At 39.1% G+C, this 26,805-nt stretch overlaps 1 protein-coding gene across 1 annotated transcript in view; it reads left to right on the top strand.

Annotated features, from left to right (window-relative positions):
• The window catches only part of LOC124593669 (UV radiation resistance-associated gene protein), a 105,327-nt gene extending 79,744 nt beyond the window's left edge, over positions 1-25,583 (top strand). The window contains exons 5-9 of the mRNA XM_047131955.1: positions 2,660-2,958; positions 4,563-4,735; positions 10,465-10,691; positions 13,809-13,979; positions 24,006-25,583. Of these exons, the coding sequence (XP_046987911.1) occupies positions 2,660-2,958; positions 4,563-4,735; positions 10,465-10,691; positions 13,809-13,979; positions 24,006-25,140 (2,005 nt within the window). The 3' untranslated portion in view covers positions 25,141-25,583. The remainder of the gene's footprint in view (positions 1-2,659; positions 2,959-4,562; positions 4,736-10,464; positions 10,692-13,808; positions 13,980-24,005) is intronic.
• Positions 25,584-26,805: the final 1,222 nt, after the last annotated feature.

Below are 26,805 nucleotides of genomic sequence, written 5' to 3' on the forward strand. Positions count from 1 at the left end.
CCCAATAAGCTGCTCAGCCATCACCCACTGGAGGAGGCCGTGCTGCTTTTCTTGGCTACATACCATGCCAACCCCCATGCTGGTAAAAGTCCAGTGAAGATATTTCACAGTTGACCATTTCCCTCTTGGTTATCTGTCCTGGTTCTTGAGGCTTCTCCCCCCCCGCCCACATGCCGGCGCACTCCTTTCATGTCAGGCAGGTGGTCTGGGCATGGATATTCTCTCATCCACGGGCATACTGGGTGCCTGCGGTCATCACCAAGCTCTGCGGCCGGGCGATGGCATCTCTCTGGTGGGCTGATGGTTCCACCCCCCCCCCCCCCCCCCCAAGCACCTCAACCAGCTCTGCCCCCATCTGGTGGACTAAGATGCCCCGGGGGAGCTGCCAGTGCCTGTCGCTGGCCAACCTGTGGCGGAACCTCCACCTCAGCCTCTGTCTCCGCCACCAGCTGTCCATGCTGCGTCACTACGTCCTGCCCCTGCCGGCTATGAATCCATGGATGTCAACCAGGATGCCCCTACTCCTATGGGCATTTGTGGTGCTGGGGAATTTTTTTCCCAGGGGGGTGTCGTAGTGACTCCTTATTAGTTAGAGGGCCTGCACGACCGACATGCAAGATGGGCTTCTGACCTCCTTTCAGGAACCGGAGAGAAACATCGCCAGCGGATATAAACAATAACAGCCTTTCCAAATAAACGCGGAACTACTTCACCAGACAACATATGACAGTGTTCCATGAATAGGAACTCGTATGACTCATGTAGCACTCTGCCAACTTGGCTTTATAAGCATGCCTGGACAGTCAGACCGGCAGTGTTTACCTATTGTTAGGAACAGCTCCGGCCAGTACCTTTGCCGGCCCAAGCATTGTATGCACTTGCCACAGCATTGTAGTACCACGTTGTGTTTTGTAATTGGTAGAGTAGATTTTGGTCGGTATTTTCTGCCATTTCTTGTTTGCTTATCTGGTATACCACCATAAGAGGTGTGAGGTTTTCTTGTTCTAGTGTATGCCAAGAAGGTGTTTTTCTTTAATTATAATAAAGTGTGTTGAAATTGACTGTTAGTTCTCTCCTGCCAACCTCAGGACACTACATGTACATGTTACCTCAATTTCCAGGAAAATGTTCTTAATGGGTATATGTATACATATCCCCTGTTGATGAATGGTTAATGATCTTTAATCTTCACAGGTAGCTGTATCCTGTCTCTTTTTTCTTCTCCTTTCTTCTTCTTCTTCTTCTTCTTCTTCGTAACAATATAGTTTTAGCCTAAATGATTAATCAGGCTTCAAATCACTGTTTATTGAGAAGTAAATGACATACAAAGATGGGTGGCACATGAAAAGATAGATACACTCACCAAGTTTACGAAGCTTGCCTTGTTGATCATGTGCATGCTATATCAGATGCCTGTGGCCACAATTGACAAGGTGGCAGCAGTGGAGGAGTAGAGCTTTTGTTTGTCAGAATGTGTGAAGTGTGCATCCGTTATGAGCTTTCAGCATGTATTCATACACAAGTATGGAAATGCTGCACCTGATCACCAGTGCATTTTGCATTTGTTTTGCCAGTTTCACAACACTGGTTGTCTTTGTGGAGGGAAAAGAAAGGGGGCGACCAGGTGTCTCAGAGGAAATTGCAGAGTGTGTGAAACAGAGCTTTGTGTGCAGCCCACAAAAATCAACAATTTGCTCAAGCAGTGAACTGGGCATTTCACAGAAAACAAAGTGGAATGTTTTTGCATTTCACACCTTACCATTTGCAGCTGTTACAATACCTAACCCCCGATGATTATGCACTCCGATTGGAGTTTTGTACCTGAATGCAGCAAGCTATGGAAGATGGTGATGGTGGTGGTGGTGGTGGTGGTGGTGACAACTTTGCAAGGACAGTGACAAGCCGACTGTCCATCTGTCAGGAAACAGGATTAGTCAAGTGTGAGAGCGGAGTGCTGAATCGCTGCAACATTTCTCCAGCTGAAATCTGGATTTACCAAATAAAACCTGCAAAAAAGGATGACTGATTGCTGCACTTTATATCAGATCACCCACATTCGTAATGGAAGGTAACATGATGAGTATTTCAGATGTATTTTTGTGTGTGTCACATATGTTCTGACTATGAACTGTGATTTTCAGACATCAGTTACATTAACAGAAGATGTTTATGGTAGCTCCTATATTCTCTTCAATTGATAGGCACATAAACACAGAAATCTGCAGTACAGGTGTGTGTAGGCATTGCTGTGACTGTATATATTAATAATTTAGTAGGTCATTATTGTAGTGTACATATCATCATCTGGCCTACAATGCAGCGATTGCATCTATAATAAGGTCCAATGCCAGTGAGATTTCCTTGTGCTGCCATTTCCAGAAAAGTGAGCCTTTCTACACACAACATCCATAGTTGTGGTTCTGTAGTTGAAGTCCACTCATGTACATATTTCCTGTGTGGTCTAGGGTATATGAAAGTATGGACATGGCTTGCTTGTTGAAGTGATAATTGTTCAGAAATGTAATTTTGTGACCTCTTTGCAAATATTGGATGGGAAACATCATTGTCTTCTTGTTTCCTTCCTGGTATTTACTGCTTACAATAATTTATTTGTACTAGCTTAATAATAAAAAGGAATAACGTAGTGTTTTTATTCCAGGCTACATACTGTTCAACAAGCAATAAAGAAACAAATGCTCTCAGCACAAAGTTTGAGAGAAAAAATTACTCTTGGTGGTCTGGTACCTCTCAGATCAAATGAAGGCGAGTCACTCTTTAGGCTACTGAATGTTAGCCAGTCCAAAAACCGTCGACAGGAGATTTTAAAACTTAAGCAGGAAATAGAAAAATTGAAGTTTAAAGTCTCATTACTCAGCCAAGAGAAAAGGAGAAAGCAGGAACAAGTTGTACAAATTGAAAAAACGAGTATTGCCGTAACTGAAGAAAATCAAGATCGGGGTAAAAACTGTTTTATTTCCTTTTTTAACTTAAAATAATGGTTTAAAGTAGTTGTGTTCCTTGTATTATAAAGATATTGTTATTATCACAAATGAAAGAGTGTATAGAATGTTACAAAAAGAGAACTGAAATTATGCATGCCTTTGAGCTGCTTAGTATGTGCGTGTGTGATAAGACTTTGTCCAAAAGATTAACAACATTTCCATTTTTATACACCTGTGTGTTGCTCACTCCCTGTTCTGTTTGGTGCGGAGTGGTCTGCCCTCGTGAATTTATTCCATTCTTGTTTTTTCATAACTTTACCATTGATTTTAAATCTGTTACAATGAGTGATATTCATTAATCACCACTTGAATGCCCTCCTTTCAATTCAGATTTATTACCCTTAATTTTTTCTAAGATTGACTGGGAACATAGTGAACTAAAGCGTATTCAGCATTAGAAATTATGTACAACTAGCTTTGAATATAACACATTTTTTCCCTTCATTCTTAAGCAGAGACAAGGCCAGAGTGATGGACAAAAATATCTCTGATAATAGAAGAGTATGCAAAAAATAATGACATTGCACTATTTCAGTTGATACAGTAACACTAAAAAGTCATCAATAGACTCACATTCATGAAAGTAGTGTTCAGATTCCTGTCTGGCCATCCAGACTAACTGTCAGTGGTTTCTCTATATTGTTTAAGGCAAATGATGGTATGTCTCCTTTAAAAAACACATCGCTGATTTCCTTTCCATCCTTCTCCATTTCAAGCTTCTACTCCGTCTTCACCTTTGTTCCTTCTTATCTAAGAAAGCTGTTTTATGTTTGCTTTATCATAGAAACATAATCAAAGGCTTAAAACTGTAATACATTCTAAGGAATTGTCATATATAAATGTGAAGAAAACAGAGGAACTTATGACAATGTATTTCAGAATGGCCTAAAGATTATAGTATACTATTGTAACATCTTAATTCTATTATAAACATAGGAGGAAAACTGACTGGAGATGTTTGCAAGAAGTTGTTGCAGTCCACATCAGAACAAATAACAGTTATACTACAATATAATGCCATTTTCTGTCGTTATTGTTAAAAGAGTGATGTTAACTGAAAAATGCCTAGAATGATGAGGTCAGTACAGATGTGATACAACCAGCAGTAAATAGGATTTACAGTGCTATGTAGTTTTCATTTGAGTGAATTAAAGGGTAGCCAATAACTACAGATGAGCAGTGATATCACTATGCCATTTTACAGAAAAGGCTTATCTTCTTAAATATTCCTGTTGTTATTCTAGAATGTTCATTTTTTGCCCATAGAAATATACCTGTAAGAAAAATAGTTTTTCTTATTGTCTACCATTTTGTGCCTGTAGTAATGATATCAGCTGAATTACTATGTGGTATTACAGTATCAAAAGATACAGTTCACAGAGTTCCAGGGAACTACGTTGTTGGCAATCAATAACTGATTCACAGCTTATTTATTAATTTTCAGAATATTTTCAAAATTTTCTTGTTTGTGTCACCACTGATGAATTATTTTTAAATTCCTGATCAGTTTTATTCTGTTTTCAAGTGTTTATAAATGATGTTTGCTGTTGCACTTTCAAGGAATTAACTTAATGGCCAAATATGAACACCTGTACAAAGAAACAGAGCAGTTAAAAGAATGGAGAAAGAGCTATTTAGATGCTCGGGAATCTTTTGTGCATATAAATGCCCAGCTTAATTTTCGCAGAAGGCAACTGATTTCGGAGTTAAGTTTCATATACCCAATCGTACAGGTATGTTATCGTGTTAATGTTGCTTATTGCTAGAGACTTTTAGTATTATTGGATGGTTCCGTGTTGTTTCATATAGTGCATTACTGTTAAATTGTGAACAACGCTGAACATAATAAATATAGTGTAGAATATAGATGCCACGACCAATTTGTAGTACTTTGATGCAGGGATAAACATTTAGTTCTTGTCTTACAAGAGGTCACACCTGCCCCCCCCCCCCCCCCCCAAGAATAAATCATGCTAATACTGTGTGAGACGATCTCTAACCTCTATAATGGCCTCATTTCAGCAAGGAAGAAAATACACAAGTTTCCTCACATATGCCATATTCAGCTGAAGCCCTTCATTGATGACTGGAGCTACCAAATTTTTGGGATACTGATCAGTATGTTTCATGCGGTGTTCGAGATAGTTCTCAGTTTCGAATGTTGAAATTTACATAGTATATTCATCAGCAAGATGTTGAAGAAAGTGTAAACTTTGTCACCAGGAATGTTGAAATAAACAATGTGGTCCACGATTGTGGTAACCTGAATGAGTGGGCTCAAGTCATAGTGTGAAAAATAAACCAGAACATAACAGTAACTCCTCTGGCATGAACCACACACTCCATACAAACTGTGGATTAAAGGCCTCACTGGGTATTAAGTGAAACTGACATCTTGCAGTTTTTTAAAACAGGCAAAATTGCAACTTTTCGGACAAAAATACATGCTTTGAGTCGACTACAGTCCAGTTTCTGTGTTGTTTGGCTTACGGAAGACATGCAGCTTTATGTGCCACACTAGCCCAAAAGTGCATAAAGAAGGCTGGTGACTCCATGTAGAAAGAACAGAATGTAGCTGAAAACTTGAAGTATTCAACATTGTTATTGTCCTTTCTGTATCTATTATATTGTCTATGAAAATAAATAGAAGGCATTATTTTCAGAATGACCCTAGCAGAACCCATCTTAAACTTTCAGGTGTTTCCAGGATTCTTGCACGTACATAACCATCATTTGTGATTATTACCAGCGACTAAATTATACTCAACACATAATTTTACCTAGTGACCTTCCATTTCATTCCTTTTCTCTGCTCCATGTTACCCTACTACATTTCTCCTTTTCTTATTATCCCACTATCAAATGCCAGTCCCCCAATACAATTACATTATCACCTCCCTTATGAACTGAATAATTTCCTGTATCTCATCACACATTCTTTCAATCCAGTCTTTCAGCTGTGGGAGATAGTACGAATATGAATTTGTACTATTATGAAGAGTGTTGGCTTTGTATTTATCTTGGCTATGATACGGCATTCTTGTGCTGTTCATAGTAGCTCACCTGTCTTCGTCACCTGTCTAACTTTATCTATCCATTTTTATTTTCATATTTTCTAGCATATACAGTGTTATAGAGATGTAATATTCCATATGCTTACCTGTAATGTAGCAGATACATTTTTTTCCCAATGGCAGCATCCTCGTGAGTAGTCTCGATGTGGAGACTAAAAGGGCGAACTATTTTACCTCTGGTACATTTTATCCAACAAGATGTCATTGTCATTAAACAGTAGAGTAGAGCAGAGCTGCATGTCCTCAGAAAATATTGTGGCTGAAGTTTCCCCTTGTTTTCAGCTCTTCGCAGTATGAAAATGACATGACCATATTACAAGGCCAAATCAGTCAAATTGTCTAGACTGTTGCCTCTGCAACTTCTGAAAAAGCTGCTGCTTCTTGTCAGGGACCATACATTAAGCTAGCCTCTCTGTAGATAGCCATCTGATGTGGCTATCTGTATGGTTGAAGCATTTGAGCTACTCCACTGCACAGTTCGTGTGGGACTTGTTATTATGTGTTTCACGAACTGTATGCCAATCTCACTAGACTGAAACCTTATTGAAGTTTTTATTTCATAGTTACAAATCTTACTTATCAATGGTAAGCTATGAAAACCTTGTAACTCCATCTGTCTGAAAAACTTGTAATTCCAGTAAGCAGTAACTCCATTATCAAAGACAGATTTGAAAGAGCATGGATTTCTTTAATCCAGCAATAACTAGACTTCTACTATGTAGCTAGACATATAGAAACATTTTCTGTGTCACTTTATATATTTTTGAAGAAACTGCTTTTGCTCCTCCTATAAAATTTAACAAGATGGAGTTATGAGGTTTTCATTGCGTACCTTCGTTAAGATTTCATGAATGTTGTTAGACACCAAGTTTTAAATACACAGATCACTTTTGTTGGTAACAAACCTCTATTGAAAGCCATTACAGGTTGAAATTTATAGACAGCTAGCATGTGGAACATTAATAATATATTTTAAAAAATCATGGACCATAATGAAATCCTACAATATCATTAATTACTGATCATGTGTATGCAACAGCTTTCAGTATCAGTGTTCAAAATTTTGTCTTCAAATTAGCTGGTCCAGGTTAATAAAATTTTTGTTTGTCTTCTTAATGTACTTAGAGACTTAAGCCTGCTCTTCACCCATTTGACTCATCTTGGTCTCTTGTACCTTTGACAGGAAAAAAAGAAAAAAATTGGGGGGGGGGATGACAACACAGCTCTTTGTAGCTACTCCCATTGTTAACTCCACAGTTACACTTATTTTTACATATTTGCGTGGATTTTTGTATAGAGAAATGTCAATTAGAGATACTCCATTTAATAACTTATTGTCTATAAAGGTAACTGTATAAAATAGACTTGTATGTTGACACTGTAGCTGGTTGACTGACTTATAATTTGTGATTGTCATGCTTACCTCACAGACGTTACTCTTAAAGAACGAAGGTTTCCATTTTGGGATTACATTTTTGTTTTATTTGTGACAGTACTTTTTTCAGTTAAATTTCTTCGTGTATTGACAAAGAATACTCACCTCAAAGCTTCAAAAATCCATAGCAATAAAGTAAATCTTCATTTTTCTTTCAGGCCATTTTGTTTCGTGATGATTTTGTGGAATAATCACTTCTTTGGCTGAGGGCTTTACCTGATATTTAATAAACACAATTCTACACTATTTTAATAAATGGATATCAGTAAAACTGATTTTTAAACATTTTAAATGTACACATTTTCGAAATTAAAATGTGGGTAAATACAAGTTCATGACTACCTCAATTGGAAATTGTTTCTCTTCTAATTCTCTGTTAATGGAGCATGAGATGACCATCATATCACCTCAATGGGACACTGCTTCAAGACCCATTTTTTCCGCTTTTAATGGAATGGAGGTAATGAGTAATTACATAGTGATTGAGTATTTAATTGCTCATACATCACAGAATATTGTTGCTTCCATTTTTCTAAACAGAGAGACATTTGTTTGATTTATACACTCCTGGAAATTGAAATAAGAACACCGTGAATTCATTGTCCCAGGAAGGGGAAACTTTATTGACACATTCCTGGGGTCAGATACATCACATGATCACACTGATAGAACCACAGGCACATAGACACAGGCAACAGAGCATGCACAATGTCGGCACTAGTACAGTGTATATCCACCTTTCGCAGCAATGCAGGCTGCTATTCTCCCATGGAGACGATCGTAGAGATGCTGGATGTAGTCCTGTGGAACGGCTTGCCATGCCATTTCCACCTGGCGCCTCAGTTGGACCAGCGTTCGTGCTGGACGTGCAGACCGCGTGAGACGACGCTTCATCCAGTCCCAAACATGTTCAATGGGTGACAGATCCGGAGATCTTGCTGGCCAGGGTAGTTGACTTACACCTTCTAGAGCACGTTGGGTGGCACGGGATACATGCGGATGTGCATTGTCCTGTTGGAACAGCAAGTTCCCTTGCCGGTCTAGGAATGGTAGAACGATGGGTTCGATGACGGTTTGGATGTACCGTGCACTATTCAGTGTCCCCTCGACGATCACCAGTGGTGTACGGCCAGTGTAGGAGATCACTCCCCACACCATGATGCCGGGTGTTGGCCCTGTGTGCCTTGGTCGTATGCAGTCCTGATTGTGGCGCTCACCTGCACGGCGCCAAACACGCATACGACCATCATTGGCACCAAAGGCAGAAGCGACTCTCATCGCTGAAGACGACACGTCTCCATTCGTCCCTCCATTCACGCCTGTCGCGACACCACTGGAGGCGGGCTGCATGATGTTGGGGCGTGAGCGGAAGACGGCTAACGGTGTGCGGGACCGTAGCCCAGCTTCATGGAGATGGTTGCGAATGGTCCTCGCCGATACCCCAGGAGCAACAGTGTCCCTAATTTGCTGGGAAGTGGTGGTGCGGTCCCCTATGGCACTGCGTAGGATCCTACAGTCTTGGTGTGCATCCGTGCGTCGCTGCGGTCCGGTCCCAGGTCGACGGGCACGTGCACCTTCCACCGACCACTGGCGACAACATCGATGTACTGTGGAGACCTCACGCCCCACGTGTTGAGCAATTCGGCGGTACGTCCACCCGGCCTCCCGCATGGCCTCTATACGCCCTCGCTCAAAGTCCGTCAACTGCACATCTGGTTCACGTCCACGCTGTCGCGGCATGCTACCAGTGTTAAAGACTGCGATGGAGCTCCGTATGCCACGGCAAACTAGCTGACACTGACGGCGGCGGTGCACAAATGCTGCGCAGCTAGCGCCATTCGACGGCCAACACCGCGGTTCCTGGTGTGTCCGCTGTGCCGTGCGTGTGATCATTGCTTGTACAACCCTCTCGCAGTGTCCGGAGCAAGTATGGTGGGTCTGACACACCGGTGTCAATGTGTTCTTTTTTCCATTTCCAGGAGTGTATATATGAATTTTGGCTCAAGAAAATTACTACAAATAAGTGCCTGTGTAGAATTAGTGCTCTGCTTTTAATCACTGATGAATAATTAATGTTGTGTAATAAGTACACAAATGATTAGGCAATGAACTTCTGGTTTTTGTGATGTGTTCATCTACTAACAAGCAAAAATATGAAATCTTGCTCTATGAAGCAACCACATTATGGCAGATCCAGTACACTTTAAGACTGTACTGTTCATCTGCATCAGCCATTGTTGAGTAAATACTGATAAATGGCCCTGTCACACAGAGAAATGTATGCCCTTAATTACATACTGTGTTAAGCAGGTCTGTTTCTTTTTTTTACCAGCATGTAATAGTGTCAGTTCTTTCATTCTTTTTCTTTGCTGGCTTTTGTGGAAGATACACAACGAAATCTTTCAGCAACAAATCTTGTTAAATGAAATTGCATTAACAATTGACAAAGCAGTATGTAAACTTTTAACAAAGGGAGAATGTTGCTATTGGCTTGGTTGCAGTTTTCATTGCTTGTGGATATAGGCTTGTCTGTCTTCCTTCATGTAGATGCCATTCGTTATAAAAGGCAATTGTTATTGCTGTAATTCTAAAAGTAAATGAGTTCAAATCAAGTACTATTAACACTCTGAAAAATGCAAATTTGTGTCCTTCCTTTTATAGGTATTACACGATAAAAAATTTTCACATGAATTTATATTTTATATAGTGAAATTGATGGGTCATTATCAGGTTTTTAGCATATACTTGTAAACTTCACTTGGTCTACTTGCCTGTGTTTCCGAAATGTGTCTATGAAGATCTCAGAAATCTAGTATTAAATGTTACTTTTATGCAAATCAACACAAAAGAGCTCAAAAAAATGTTATTGTTTATTCTTTTGTGACTGATTTGGTACTTCTAAATACTTCATGGTCATTTTAAAGAAAAACTTAATTCCATTTTATCCTAACAGGAATCAACAGACAAGTTCACAATTGCTGGTGTCCATTTGCCTAATTCTGAGGACTTCGCAGGGCATGAAGAAAACACCATTTCTGTTGCTCTGGGATATGTTGCCCATGTTGTGCAGATGATTTCAGTATTTCTGCAAGTTCCGTTACGATACCCCATTATACATTTTGGATCAAGAAGCAAAATTGTGGATCATATATCAGATAAAATACCAGATAAAGACAGAGAGTGAGTAACTTATACCCCACCCCCTTCCTTACAAGGGAACCTCCCCATCGCACCCCCCTCAGATTTAGTTATAAATTGACGCAGTGGATAGGCCTTGAAAAACTGAACACAGATCAATCGAGAAAACAGGAAGAAGTTGTGTGAAACTATGAAAACATAAGCAAAATATACAAAATGAGTAGTCCATGTGTAAGATAGGCAACATCAAGGACAATCTCAGCTCAGGAGCGCCGTGGTCTCGTGGTTAGAGTAAGCAGTTGCGGAGCGAGAGGTCCTTGGTTTGAATCCACCCTCGGGTGAAAATTTTACTTTCTTTATTTTCGCAAAGTTACGATCTGTCCGTTCATTCATTGACGTCTCTGTTCACTGTAATAAGTTAAGTGTCTGTGTTTTGCGACCGCACCGCAAAACCGTGCGATTAGTAGACGGAAGGACGTGCCTCTCCAATAGGAACCGAAAACATTTGATCGCACGGTCATAGGTCAACCGATTCCTCCACAGGAAAACATGTCTGATATATTCTATACGACACTGGTGACGGCATGTGCGTCACATGACAGGAATATATTGTCGACCCTCCTAACTTGCACACTTGTCGAATGGGTAAAAAGATTCTTCTACCTTGCCCGATTTAGGTTTTCTTGTGGATGTGATAATCACTCCCAAAAAAGTGATGAAAACATAAGAGTTTGTCACATAAACTGCAACAAATGAATGCAATAGTTTCACAGTCGCACAGTTTTCCCTGTGCTCTGTCAAAACATATGTTTTTTACGTTTTCAAATGTTTCTGTGTGTAGACCGTCAAATCCTGCATATGTCCAAGCAAATCTAAACATGTCCTGGAATTTTGGAGAGCGAAGTTGATTATGTGTGAGTGCCTGAACTTTAATAATTGTCTGAAAATAAAAAATTAAACTTTTCACTCGTGAGAAGATTTGAACCAAAGACCTCTCGTTCCGCAGTTGCTCACGCTAACCACAGGACCATGTCGCTCGCAAGCTGATACTCTCCTAGATGTTGCATACCTTGCGCATGGCCTACTCAGTTTGTATATTTTGCTTATTTTTTTCATAGTTCCACACAACTTCTTCCTGTTTTCTCGATTGATCTGTGTTCAGTTTTTCAAGGCCTATCCCCGTGCCAACTTATAACTAAATCTGAGGGGGGTGCGATGGGGAGGTTCCCTTGTTAGAAACAAGTTACAGCAGGGGTAGTCAACCTTTTCCCCTGCCGTCCACTCAGTTTCTAGTAAAATTTTCTAACCACTCATTAGTTCCGCAGTAATGGCGATTTATAAAATAGAGAAGTATCTTTACATTATAAAATTTATAAAGCAGAGTTGCAACAAGTTAAAGTATATAATAGTAATTACATACCAAATAATTCACGTGAAAATTGTATGAAAACTTGAAAACCCACGAGTGGGTGGTATGGACCAGGTTGACTACCCTGAGTTAAAGTGTTAGTAGGGACATCACTTACCATAGTGAAACGTGCTTCAGATTAATACAGCAGCATGTGTGTGCATGCTCAAATTTTTTGGTGCACATAGTTTAGTGTAGTCCCTTGGCATGCTGGGAGCAGCTGTGTTTGACTTGCTTCATGCTTGTATGACTCGACAATCAACTCTGGGGAAGAGGGGAAAAATTCTCCGATATTCACTCTGTAAAAGCACTTGAAGGTATGTAAAACTAAGCCACTTCATTTTATGAACTTATTCCTTCATCAAAAGCTTTAATTGCTTTGTGAAAATAGAAAACTGCTAAATTTTATTTCACATGCCTTTTAGTACGGTAATTTTTCACAATCTATTTTGAAGAATGTAAATAGTTAAATTTTTTGCACATGCTAGTGTGAAATCTTAGCTTCTTAACAAACCATTTACCTTTGTAGTCTTTGTGAAATAATGCTATTTATGTAGCATATAAACCTGATTTACAAATTTGTGTTGAAAAAGTGTGATAAAGTGCAGCTTACCAATTGCTATGTTCCAGGCCACACATTCTGGCAAGTGAAATATAGATAAAAGTACAAAGAAGTTTTTGAAATGGTAGTGACACTGATTTATCATCTTTCAGAAGTAGACGTGAGTTATTAAGCTGCGCCAATGCAGCAATCACAAACTGACTGAGTTCACATAAGTTTAGTGTAATGTCAAACCCTGCAAGAGAGGAAAACAAATTACTAGCATTCATTGCAGGCTTAGTATTGGACCCTCATATGATTTTAATCATCCATGTTCAGAAAACTTCAAATACATTCAAATTTTTCCCTCAACAATGGCTGATTACACTGGAGGATTCTCTACTAGTCATATAATAGCCCAAACATTATATCATAGAAGCAATTGATTCTTGTCCATTTCTTATAATGTTGCAAAAACAGATCGACCCAAGCCCTTCCTGCCTCTCTTTGTTAATGGACCTTGTAGACTACTACTTGTCGCCAACTGGTAAGCCAATCAATGTAGGGCATCACATGTGAAGACATAAAATTTCTCTTCTATGTGAAGTTGGAAAGACACTTGTTCCTTTCCCAGTTCTGCACTGGATACAAGTTTTCTCTCAATTTTCTGTGAAATTTTTTCCTAAATGCTTGCAACACCGACTGTGGCATGTTAAATATTTTAGCAGACTTCAGTGTATGTATATAGTTCTATTTCTGATGGCATGAATTGCCTTGGTCATATTTATTTTGTTCCATTTCCTCCTTTTTTCCTGAATGGTATATTTTGGTTTTGTTTTTGGCAGTCTAGAATAGAATCGGTACAGGTTAATCATGTTGACAATGTGGTACAAAATCTGACAGTGGCCTAAGAGCATTCATACTTGGAACCAGCCTTGCCCAAACATACGTGTGTGTGTGTGTGTGTGTGTGTGTGTGTGTGTGTGTGTGTGTGTAGGTGCGCGCGCGCGTTTTACTCTTCATAGATAATTTCTGGAGTATAATTTTGTTGTTGACATCGTATCTGAGTAATTTTGAGGAACTTTATAATATCTTACCCTTAATTGTAAAAGAACTGCAGCTATGATGTTTTTAAGAGATGTAGATAGTAAGTTATGCAGTATTTGTAGCCTACCTCAAGCAGTAACAGTAAAATTTCTCCATGTCATAGGTTCCCATTATTTTCAAGAGGAAAGGACAAACTTCAGTTCAATTATGGTGTTTATTTATTAAATAAGAACATTGCTCAACTTAGATGGTATTTTGGCTTACCAACACAGGATCTTAGAGCCACACTACCAAACATGGCAGCACTTCTTCAGCTTGGTCCAGGAGCTAACAAGTAATTGTTTATAATTGTTTTACTATTTAATTTAGATTTTCTTCTTTTTGTATGAAACTTAGCTTCACTTACCAAATAGTATAACGTAGATCTGTACTGTTTTGTGAACAGAGACCAACTCTGGATATCCAAGAAATTAAATGACAGTCAGGGAAATAACTTGCTGTAAGATCTCTCTCTCTCTCTCTCTCTCTCTCTCTCTCTCTCTCTCTGTCTCTCTCTCTGTGTGTGTGTGTGTGTGTGTGTGTGTGTGTGTGTGTGTGTGTTTTCTATCATATGTCACATTTATGAAATGTGCCGTGCATCAGCTGATAGTTTTAAATTCCTGCTGTTAGTCTTAGCTTAGGTTTCAAGAATAGTAATAATTAATGTGCTTAAGTCTTTTATGCAAAATTCAGACTTTTTACATTTCTCAGTAGACAGCGGATATGAAACTGAAGTGTCCAGTTATTATTATCTTCACTTTGTATATTTGTCAAAAAATTATATATGTAAAACAGTTGATTTATCACAATGGTCTGCATTTTCACCATCACTGACTTTACAGTGCATATGCTTATAGTGAAAAAGAGCATATTATTTTGAATAAACCTTGTCAACACATGGCTGTCAAGGTATGGTGACATTTTGTGACTTTAAGATACTTGGAAGTTTTAATTGAGCTGTGATTGTGTATAATTTTGAAGTATTAACATTGCAGCATCATGTATTCTGATCCGAAATGTATAAAGACTGTCCTGAAACTCTTTAAAAAGCAGGCCCAATGTAAATTTTGCTGCAAATTACACGTAAATGTCAGATAAATGTACAAAATGCTTATGGCCATTATTGACTGTCCAGACATACACTGAAATGTATTTATGTGGCTGAAATGGAACATACACCATAAATTATCTCATGGAACATGATTGTAAAATACAATCACAGAACTGTACATGATTTATAACTGTGGAACTCTATGAGCTGCAATCAGCCCATAAACATCATAACATGGAAGTTAATAATATCGTTATATGTCCCTGGTGAATCTCCCTCACCTCACTGAATTTTGTATGCTCATCTGCAAAGCATCATCATTTTTCATATCTTGGACAAATGTCACATGAAGAAATACACATGGTGCCTCACGAAAGACGCCAGGAAGGGGTCCACAGGTCACGCGGCATGGCCTCTGGCTGCCGCCATGCCCGACTCTCATACACTAATCTGCCAGTAGGCGGCTGCCTGTGTGCTTCCCCTGAGTTAAACTTAAACAATGTTGCTGTCTAATTAACTTAAGGTTACCTTTATTTACAGTAGGTGCTCAAATGATGATCCTCTTTGGTAAGAACATCCTGACATCTCCTAAACATAGTAACAAACACTTCTCAAATTTCAGCTGCCAAAATCATGGAAATGGCTAGCCGAACCTTGTCTTCCAACTCTTCAAGTGTGTGGGGGTTGGTTGCATACACCTTGCATTTTAACATTCCCCAAAGGTAAAAACCGCACAGATTTAGATGTTGAGAATGAAGAGGCCAGTCAACTATCCTGTCATCAAAAATACTTTGTAGCGCTGGCATAAAAACATTGGCAACATGTGGTCTTACATTGTCCTGCATGAAACAACCATACATCTATTTGTAAGGTGTTAGTTCTTGGAAAAAAGGCTGCAGTATATTGCTCACATACCTGTCAGAATGTATTTTTTTATGAAAAGAGATTGCTCCAATAATTTGTCTTGCACTAATTGTTCACCACAATCCTGTTTTCACCTCGTGCAGAAGTTGTTGATGTAATTCATGAGGATTTTCGGAGCTCCATTGTCAATTGTTCTAAGAATTTATGTACCCTGACAAATGCAGCTGTCCTCCATAAAAAATAAAAAAGAGGCATCTCAGGATCAGCTTTCTCCTCGTGCATAGACTGTAACAGCCAGCTGCTGTAATAATGTCAAGCAATAGTGTCTGAGTTCCTCAGTTGATGCACTACTGTAATTTTGTATGGTTTCAGTTTCAGTTTGTGCACAGGTATGTGAGTAGATGCTCTTGACACACCAATCTGAAGTGCCAAATGGTGTAGGGATTTTCACTAGCCTCTTTCCAAGGCTTCCCCTATCTCGTGTAATTTATTTTCAATTAAAACACTACATTTTCTATGCCTTCATTTGTGTAACACAGATCCAGTCTCTTGAAATTTCTTCACTAATATGCGTATCATCAGATCATTGGAAACATTCACACCAGGAAATTTTCATATGAATTCATGCCAACATACCACATACAATTCAGTTTTTGTGTAGTTCAACACAAGAAATATTCATTGATCCTTTGTGTATACGATACCAAATGGAAACATGATAACAAACTCAAAACAAAACACCCGAACACTCCGTCGCACAGTGTAGAAGACATTTGCACAGTGTTTTTGTGTGAGGCTGGGCCCAGCGATGTCCAGCAAGAATATTTGAAGGGATTAAACTTCACAAAAGAGAGAGAGAGAGAGAGAGAGAGAGAGAGAGAGAGAGAGAGAGAAAACGCCAGTACACTCAGTCGCACAGTGCAGGGGCCATGCGCAAGGTACTGGTGTCTGATAACTATGCATACTGCCTACCAGCAGACGCAGCAGCAACAGCCGGCAAACACATAGCGTGACCCATAGACCCCTCCCAGGCATCTTTCATGGTACACCCTGTATAACCAGCCACTTTTTATACAGGGTGTTACAAAAAGGTATGGCCAAACTTTCAGGAAACATTCCTCACACACAAATAAAGAGAAGAAGTTATGTGGAAATGTGTCTGGAAATGCTTAATTTCCATGTTAGAGCTCATTTTAGTTTCGTCAGTATGTACTGTACTTCCTCGATTCACCGCCAGTTGGCCCAATTGAAGGAAGGTAATGTTGATTTCGGTGCTTGTGTTGACATGCAACAGATTTTCTGTGAACGTTTGGGCAGGCATTGTTAGTGATGTCTTGATTGGGCCCCATGTTCTTCCACCTATGCTCAGTGGAGCACATTATCATGGTTTCGTACAGGATACTCTACCTGTGCTGCTAGAACATGTGGCTTTACAAGTACAACACAACATGTGGTTCATGCACGATGGAGCTCCTGCACATTTCAGTCGAAGTGTTCGTGTGCTTCTCAACAACAGATTCGGTGACTGATGGATTGGTAGAGGCGGACCAATTCCATGACCTCCACGCTCTCCTGACCTCAACCCTCTTGACTTTCATTTATGGGGGCATTTGAAAGCTCTTGTCTACGCAACCCCGGTACCAAATGTAGAGACTCTTCGTGCTTGTATTGTGGACGGCTGTGATACAGTACGCCATTCTCCTAGGGCTGCATCAGCGCATCAGGGATTCCATGCAATGGAGCGTGGATGCATGTATCCTTGCAAACGGAGGACATTTTGAACATTTCCTGTAACAAACTGTTTGAAGTCACACTGGTACATTCTGTTGCTGTGTGTTTCCATTCCATGATTAATGTGATTTGAAGAGAAGTAATAATATGAGCTCTAACATGGAAAGTATCATTTCCGGACACATGTCCACATAACATCTTTTCTTTCTTTGTGTGTGAGGAATGTTTCCTGAAAGTTTGGCTGTATCTTTTTGTAACACCCTGTATAACTTTATTTATGCCAACATGTGTTTTTGGTTTTCACCTACCTTCATTCAGTAGGCATAATACATTTACATCTTCAACAAAGTATTATGCAAACTGCAGTTGGACAAAAACCCGAAATGCCTCTTTGCATAAATAAAGTTATATAAAAAGTGGCTGATTGCTATATTTCTTAAAGAAATATAATCCATAGCAATGAATCACAACCACCATTAATGGATTCATTAGTATATCAGACTTTGAATGGGGAATGTGTCAGGATATGTGCAGACTAAGGAAGCAGTGGTACACCTGACCTTCTCGGAATAAGATGTTGCATGTTGCTCACTTTTGTGACTGAACATTGTTGTGCTGAAATATGACTTTTATCTGGAAGAGCGACAGTATTGTAGGATCTAAAATTTCCTGATGTATTAGGTAATGCCAGATTATTCACTTGCAGCAAAATAGGGAATGCACCCAATGTTGCAATTTTCTCCCTGCATGACATGTTCTGGGAATTCATAAATATAGGATAAAAAAATACAATTGGGCCAATACTCCCCTTGGGACTCCTATTTTAGCATCTGAAGAATGTTTCTTTTCGCATTCAAGTTTTCTATAAGTCTGTGATATTTCTATATCTCTGTGTTTCATGAGAAAGAACTGGGATCGCTCGTTTACTACCCCTCATATTCCTAGTTCCTCTAATTCATGAATAAGTATTTTGTAGTCTATCATGTTGATCCCCTTGATCAAATCTGCCACCTCTATCCAGTGTCTCTATTATGTTTTTAGAAATTTCCGCTATTGCTGATTGTGTACTACTTACTGCCTTGTCTGAATCCAAGTTGTGATTTCGTTACTAATTTATACACTGAAATGCCAAAGAAACCGTTATAGGCATGCGTATTCAAATACGAAGATATGTAAACAGTCAGAATATGGTGCTGCAGTTGGCAACACTTATATAAGACGACAAGCATCTGCCGCAGTTGTTAGATCAGTTACTGCTGCTACAATGGCAGGTTATCAAGATTTAAGTGAGTGTTATAGTTGGCACACAAGTGATGGGACACACCATCTCCAAGGTAATGATGAAGTGGGGATTTCCCATATGTCCATTTCAAGAGTGTACCGTGAATATCAGCAATTCAGTAAAACATCAAATCTCAGACATCGCTGTGGCCGGATAAAGATCCTGCAAGAATGGGACTAACGATGACTGAAGAGAATCGTTCAACATGACAGAAGTGCAACCCTTCCACAAATTGCTGCAGTATCAATGCTGGGCCATCAGCAGGTGTCATTGTGCGAACCATTTATTGAAACATCATCAGTGTGGGATTTCAGAAGCCCACTTGTGTACCCTTGATGACTGCACAACACAAAGCTTTACGCCTCACCGGGGCCCATCAAGACTGGCATTGGACTGTTAATGACTGGAAACACGTTGCGTGGTCAGACGAGTCTCGTTTCAAATTGTATTGAGCGGATGTACATGTACAGGTATGGAGACGATGTACATGTACAGGTATGGAGACAACCTCATGCATCCATGGAGCCTGCTTGTCAGCAGGGGACTGTTCGAGCTGGTGGAGGCCCTGTAATGGTGTGGGGTTGTGTAGTTGGAGTGATGTGAGACCGTTGATGAGTCTAGATATGACTCTCATAGGTGACACATACGTAAGCATCCTGTCTGATCACCTGCATTCGCTCATGTGCATTGTGCATTACAACGGATTTGGGAAATTCCAGCAGGACAATGTGACACCCTACATGTCCAGAATTGCTACAGAGTGGCTCCACAAATGCCCTTCTGAGTTTAAACACTTCCGCTGGCCACCAGATTTGCCAGATATGAACATTACTGACAATATCTGTGATGCCTTGCAACATGCTGCTTAGAAGCGATCTCCAGCCCCTTGTACTCTTACGGATTTATGGACAGCCCTGCAAGTTTTCTGGTGTCAGTTCCTTCCAGCACTACTTCAGACGTTAGTTGAGTCCATGCCATGTCATGCTGCAGCACTTCTGCATGCTTGCAGAGTCCTACACGATATTAGACAGGCGTACCAGTTTCTTTGGCTCTTCATTGTATTTATTATGTTGGCCCATAAGTCTATCGTTACTTTCTCTGTTACATTTGAAAATGTGATAATGAAAGTGGTCATAGTTTCCTGTTTTGATATGACCTTTCTTGTGTAATGACAGAACCCTGGCTTGCGTAAAGTACTCAGCTGAATGATTCATTTGTAATGTATGTTAAGGCTCTTTTTATGCTGTCTATGCATGCTTGAGTGCACACAATGGAACTTCACCTAAGCCTGGAGATTTTTTATTTTTTTAACTTGTGCACTACATTTCTTACTTCCTGCTCTGTAGCAGGTAACACTACCAATGAGTTCAATGAATAGCTTCTGGAATGCAATGTGTAAGATTCTGGAAAGTTCTGTTGAAATGATAGTGAAGTAACTGTTTATGAAAGTGGCCAGTTTGCTCAGTTTAAAGATAACAACATGAAAAGGATTGTTTATGACGTGCATTACTTCCATATGGTTGGCATGAAGATATAACAAAAACTGTAAAAGAAAATAAAAGCAGGAAAGTTGTTTGTTGATATGCTTATCGAGTTAGTAGAGACTGAAGCAGATGTACTCTTATGAATTTCTAATAAGTCTTTGACAGTAAACAGTGACATTCCAGAAAATTGGAATAAATTATTTACTACGAGGAAGGTTGTGATAACTGTACGTAGTAGAACTTGTTAGTTGTGCCAGTAACTCTATAGTGAAGTTGGATCACAGGGTAATAAAAAAGAGGATTGGAAAGAAAAATAAGATACTGAAGAATAAAGTGATTTATGAGCCAGCAGGTCATGCCTACATAATATGTTTGTCTTGAGGCGGCAAGTTGAGAAACAATTAGAAATGAATGTGGATTCCCATTTAAAGGAAAAGTAGCTAACAACATTGTACCACCGTATAATTGCCAAAAGTTTTGGATGAATCTGAAGTTAAAAAATATATGTGAAAGAACTATACAAGCTATACAAAATAAAAATTTCATTAGTCATCCCTCTTGATTCAAATTTATGTTCAAGAAACTCTTGAAAGAAAACTGAAAAAGGGGCTATGTAAATAAGCAAAATTATCCATATATTCTCTCATTTGCAGACATATGAATTCAGTCACCTCAAATGAAACAGGTATAAACAGAATAATGAATAAACTATTGAAGGAATATTCAAGTTAGGGTCTAGTTGCAAATATTAAAAAAAAGGAACATTTGAAAGTTGATCCTTCAAATTTCAGGAGTGCAGCTCCATTTCTTCTTCTTCTTCTTCTTCTTTTTATAATACTTTAGCTGCATGCCTTTCAGCTATCTTCAAAGTGAGCTGACAGACTGAAGCTACAGTATATGTTCCATCAATTGAAACCACTGATACATGAATGCCACAGATGACAATCAGCGGCAAATAGTACGCATATATTGTATCTGTGACTGTGCAGTCAATCGTTGCTTGGATAAGGATGTAATCATCATTAGCTGCAGTGTAGTAGCACGAAAACATGAAGATGCATATTTGGAAGTTGATGGAAACCTTGTAAACCTATCTCCAGAACACACTAATTTTAAAGGACTTAAGCAATATGGGTGTCTTGGAAACAGGACATTGAAAGTAAAGGCAGTAATAGTGGGACATTTAATGGGAATGGAGCAGTTTGTCATGGCCTGTGCCTTATATCAAAATATACATACCTTCCAAGTTTTTAACATCTTGTCTTTTTTGTTTAACTTACTATACTGCCAACATGAGTAACTTAGAAGTGGATATCCTTGGAGTAGTGAAGCAACTTAAATAAAGCAAGTCTTTCAGTCCAGACTGCATACCAGTTAAATTCCTTTCAGACTATGCTAATGGAATACCCCCATACTTAGTTATCATATACAACCACTCACTTGGTGAAAGATCTGTACACACAGAGTGGAAAGTTGCACAGGCCACACCAACAGTCCAGAAAAGTAGTAGGAGTAATCCATTAAATCACAGACCCATATCATTAATGTCGATATGCAGCAGTCTTTTGGAACATATATTGTGTTCAAACATTATGAATTACCTCGAAGAGAACATGAAGATGCATATTTGGAAGTCGATACGGGTTTATAAAACACAGTTCTTGTGAAACACAACTAGCTCTTTAGTCACACAAAGTGTTGAGTGCTATTGACAAGGGATTTCAGATTGATTCCATATTTTTAGATTTCCTGAGGGCTTTCGACACTGTACCACACAAGTGGCTTGTAGTGAAACTGCAAGCTTATGGAATATCATCTCAGTTATGTGACTGGATTCATGATTTCCTGTCTGAGAGGTCACAGTTTATAGTAACTGACAGAAAGTCATCAAGTGAAACAAGTGATTTCTGGCATTCCCCAAGGTATTGTGAGAACACTCTGTTTTTCCTAATCTATATAAATGGTTTAGGAAATAATCTGAGCAGCCATCTTAGGTTGTTTGTAGATGATGCAGCCATTTATTGTCCAGTCAAGTCATCAGAATATTAAAACAAATTTCAAAACAATTTTGAAAAGATATCTGTGTGGTGCAAAAATTGGCAATTGATCCTAAATAATGAAAAGTGTGAGGTCATCCACATGAATGCTAAAAGGAATCTGTTAAACTTCAGTTACACGACAAATCAGTCAAATCTAAAGGCTGTAAATTAAACTAAATACCTAGGAATTACAGTTACAAACAACTTAAACTGGAAGGAACCCACAGGAAATGTTGTGGGGAAGGCTAACCAAAGACTGTGTTTTATTGGCAGGACATTTAGAAAATGTAACAGAACTGCTGAAGAGACTTCCTACACTATGCTTGTCCGTCCTCTTTTAGAATACTGTTGCACGGTGTGGGATCCTTACCAGATAGGACTGACAGAGTACATTGAAAAAGTTCAAAGAAGGGCAGTACATTTTGTATTATCGCAAAATAGAGGAGAGAGTGTCACTGACATGATACAGGATTTGGGGTGGACATCAATAAAACAAAGGCGTTTTTTGTTGCAGCAGAATATTCTCATGAAATTTCAATAGCCAACTTTCTCCTCTGAATGTGAAAATACTTTGTTGATGCTAACCTGCATATGGGGCAACAATCATAATAATAAAATACGGGAAACCACAGCTTGCACAGAAAGATATAGGTGTTCGTTTTTTCTGTGTGCAGTTCGCAATTGGAATAATAGAGAATGATTGTAAAGGTGGTTCGATGAACCCTCTGCTAGCCACTTAAGTGTGATTTGCAGCGTATCCATGTAGATGTAGGTGGAGATAAATTCCAATTTGGTAATGAATGAGAGATGACAGAGTACTTGGTTGTAGAAGACAGCCATGTAATCTTGGTGGAACCTGATTTAATTTATTATAAATGGTTCTGAAACTTAAAATCAACTAAATAAAGCAGACTCTCACACATTGACAACATGGCATAACAAACACAAAAAATGCACTTGAGAATGGGAATCATTTCCCGAAACGCGTCGTGCGAAAAATAAAAATAAAGAAAATCGTGACTGGTAGCAGATGAGTTATTTATAAACAAACCTATTACTTGATGGAACCTTCCTGTTCACTTTGTCCTCTATACATTAGTCATTTCGAATATATTTAATCTGCATCTTGTAGTACCACATAGGTGCCCGACAGGTGTTTTGTACTGTGAACCATTTTCTGTAATGCACTGGGGGAAGCAGCCTCAAGTAGGAAACTTGTCCTGACCATCTCAACTGTTGACCATGCACTGGTATTATCCCTTTCTAGGACCTGGATGTTGGTGGTTGGTCGTCTTTCTTGATTTTTCATGAGTAGTCTGAAGTTTGAGCTGATGAAAGTGCTCAGGCTTTTTGATGTCTTGGTAGTGATGCCTTCAGCCATGGACTGAGGACACAAAAATATCTTTTTTTATGGTGGACACTTTGTTAGTTATATTGTGGGAGAAGTGATTCAAATCTGTAGCCTAGGTACTTTTCCAGAAAACAGTTGCTAATATTGCTCTTTTGAAAACTTTAAAATGTATATGCCCTTACATTACAAGTTGTTACAAAGACTCCGATATTTGATAGATTCAAATATTGACCACTAGATCCTGAAATAGGTTAGATTTAAATTTAATTTTTGAGTACCATTAGATTAAACTATATGAACCTGCTAAAATTTTTAGGATGTTATATTATAACAAATAGGTCAGTAAGCTAATGTTTATTGTTAATTGGATTTTGAAACAGAGTAACTGTATTTTAGTGTGCTGATACCTTTTTGTTTGTGTAAAATGTGCTAACTGGTTTTCATTTTATATTTAAATAAATATAATAAATGAGATGTCGGCATTTCAGGTTTCTTAAAATATGTTTCGTTTCTTTTCAGCTTTGACATAACCCATCATGCAGTGTCAAGTTCCTCATTGGATCTTCGTAGCTCCTCCCAAAATATAAGTTCACCTGGAAGTGTCCAAACAGTTTTTCGAAAAGGGCATAGGGTATCAAAATCAATGGGCAGCACAGAACTTCATTTTCAGGTTCCTGCGCAGTCAAAAGTAATTTGTTCCGTCCACCAGAATGGCACTACTGCCAGAAGTGATAACCATGTTGGTGGATCGTCAACTACACCCAGTACTCTCAGTTATTCCTTAGATAAAGGCTTAGATGAATACCATGAGATGAAGAAGTCAGAGGATGGCAGGAAAACAGTTTCAGATTTCCGTGAGGAAAGAGTCTGTGGAAACTTAGGCCATGTTGGCTCTGAACCCATCCTTTCTAATAAGAATAAATATCAGAATGCTATGGTGCAAGAGCCTGAAGCAACCAGTTCAGCTGATGAAGGCCAGAAGAAATTCTTACAGAATTGGCAAGCTCGTGGTCCTGCTCCTATCTGTTCTGATGATGATGCTGATGTTCTACAAGCAATTCAGTTACCATCAGAGCTGAGTACTGGAAACTTAGCAGGTGAAGTAATGAGAGAAAGGCACAGCACACAACACAATGAAGATTTAAAAGAAGAAACTGTGAATGGTGATGTTGTTAGTAGTATCCTTGTATCACCAGTGTTGAAATCTATCTGTGTAGACAGTTTGTGTAACAGTTTAACAGCCAATGAAGGCAGCAACCATGTTGAAGTGGATATGACTGAAAAATATGATGTCTCTTGTCCAAATACTGTATTAACTTTGGAACAGAACAGAACACCTGGAGTCCCTGGTCCAGGGATGTGCGAGAATAGTATGTATTCACACAGTGCATCTCTGTCAGATGATGTAAGTATCTTGTCCACAACAGTGTGTCCCCTTGCTGACATTAAAGCTGTTTCTGTTATTAATGAAAGACTAGATTCTGAAAGGTCAGAAAATGGCATTTCATTGAGTGAAGCTTGTCCTGTGGTTGGAGAAACTGCACTTGTTGACAACATGTTTGAAAATGTTACTGTTCGGACAGAAGCATTAGCTAGTCGCTCTGGAAGTTTCAATTTGGTACGATCAAGGCATAGCAGTATGATTGATGACTGATATTTGCCATTTAACTGTAGAATTATTTGAAGCATTTTTTTTTTCAAATAATGTGTCTGAACTGTAAATAGCATTTGCAATTGTAAAATATTTATTTTGTAATTATGTATCAATGTGGAGTCCAATTTATTATAGGTTGCAAAGAGAAAAGTGTGTGGTGTTCCTAAGAATGGCTGCTAGATTTATTTGAAGAGGGTTACACACTGCAACTGTAAATGTCAGTGTTTTGTTTTTCTTATGTTATAACATTTATTTGTAACTATTCAGTACTGACCAACTGAATAGTTCCTAAAGCAAAATCTATTATGACATAATGATTATTATTGTTAATAGCTACTAATGTTCCAATAAAAAGTAAGAACATTTTTAACAGAACTTGAGAGAAAAGACTGTACTAGGCTTCTTGAAAAATAAATTTAAAAAAGTTCTTTTTTCTTCATAAATTCATGCTGTGTAAATGTTTTATGGTATTTTATTAATAAAGAGAAGTCAGACAGACAAGTGATATATTCATATTAAGAAATATGAATGGAAAATACTTATTAGAAGGCATAGACAATGCAGCACTGAAGGCACTTTATTAATTAAATAGTAACAAAGTAAATACTAAATAACTCCTGAAGCAAGGCCTGAATTTTAAAACCACAAGTTCTATCTGACAAAGAGTAAGGAAAGAATGGATTGCTACATAGGTAAAGATGAGATGTTTAGTGGCAGACATGCACAATGAAGTTACTGCTATACTTTTAGCTCTCAGCCAGTGCTTTCTTTAGAAAAGAAAACGTGCACACCTTCACACATGCAAGCCCACCTCAAGCACACATGACCACAATCTCAGGCGGCTCTTAGCCATGTTGGACTTGTCAAATACCTACTCTGTTTCTCCTGATCCTTGCAATGGAAACACTTATTTTACCACCAGTCTCTCCAACCAAAACCGACCTAATCCCAACATGGAACATTGCCTCTCTCAGTTCATACCATCATCCAACCATGATCCTCTCCCCATCCCACCTAAGCACCCCTGATCACCTTCCAGGAATTCCTTACCTCCAGCGTGGCCTTATCATCCTTCCGCACACCCATTCCTAAGCACACCATCCTTTCAGCAGGAGAAAGGACAGCCACACACAGCCTCAAAACAATCCTGAACTAAGCATCCTACCTGCAGACACAGGTTCCACGACCATCTGGCAGAAGGCCTCTGCCAAGTGTCTGACTCCTTCACCTATAAATTGTGCCAATGATCTTACCCTAGTAGACCAACATAACCTCTAGTCCCTGCTTAATGCCTCAAACCCTTCGTAGAACCTGTGCACTGAATACATTTCCCTCCTCACCCCTATGGCACCACATACACCCACCTTCTACATGCTCCCAAAAATCTACAAACTCAACAATTGTGGACACCCCAATGCAGCTGGTTATTGTGCCCTCACTGAAAGCATTTCAGCCCTCATTGGCTAACTCCTCCAATCTACTGCCCAAAATTTAGCCTCCCATATTGAACATACCAACTACTTCCTTCACTTCCTGGACACTTGCTCGTCACTTTTGATGCCACTTCCCTAACACCAACATCCCTCATGCCCATTGTCTTGTCACCATGGAACACTGGCTCTCCTACCATCCTGAAGACTCCAAAACCACTACCTCATTCTTCCT

This window comes from Schistocerca americana, chromosome 2, assembly GCF_021461395.2.
Source record: "Schistocerca americana isolate TAMUIC-IGC-003095 chromosome 2, iqSchAmer2.1, whole genome shotgun sequence".
Classification (NCBI taxonomy): Eukaryota; Metazoa; Arthropoda; class Insecta; order Orthoptera; family Acrididae; genus Schistocerca; species Schistocerca americana.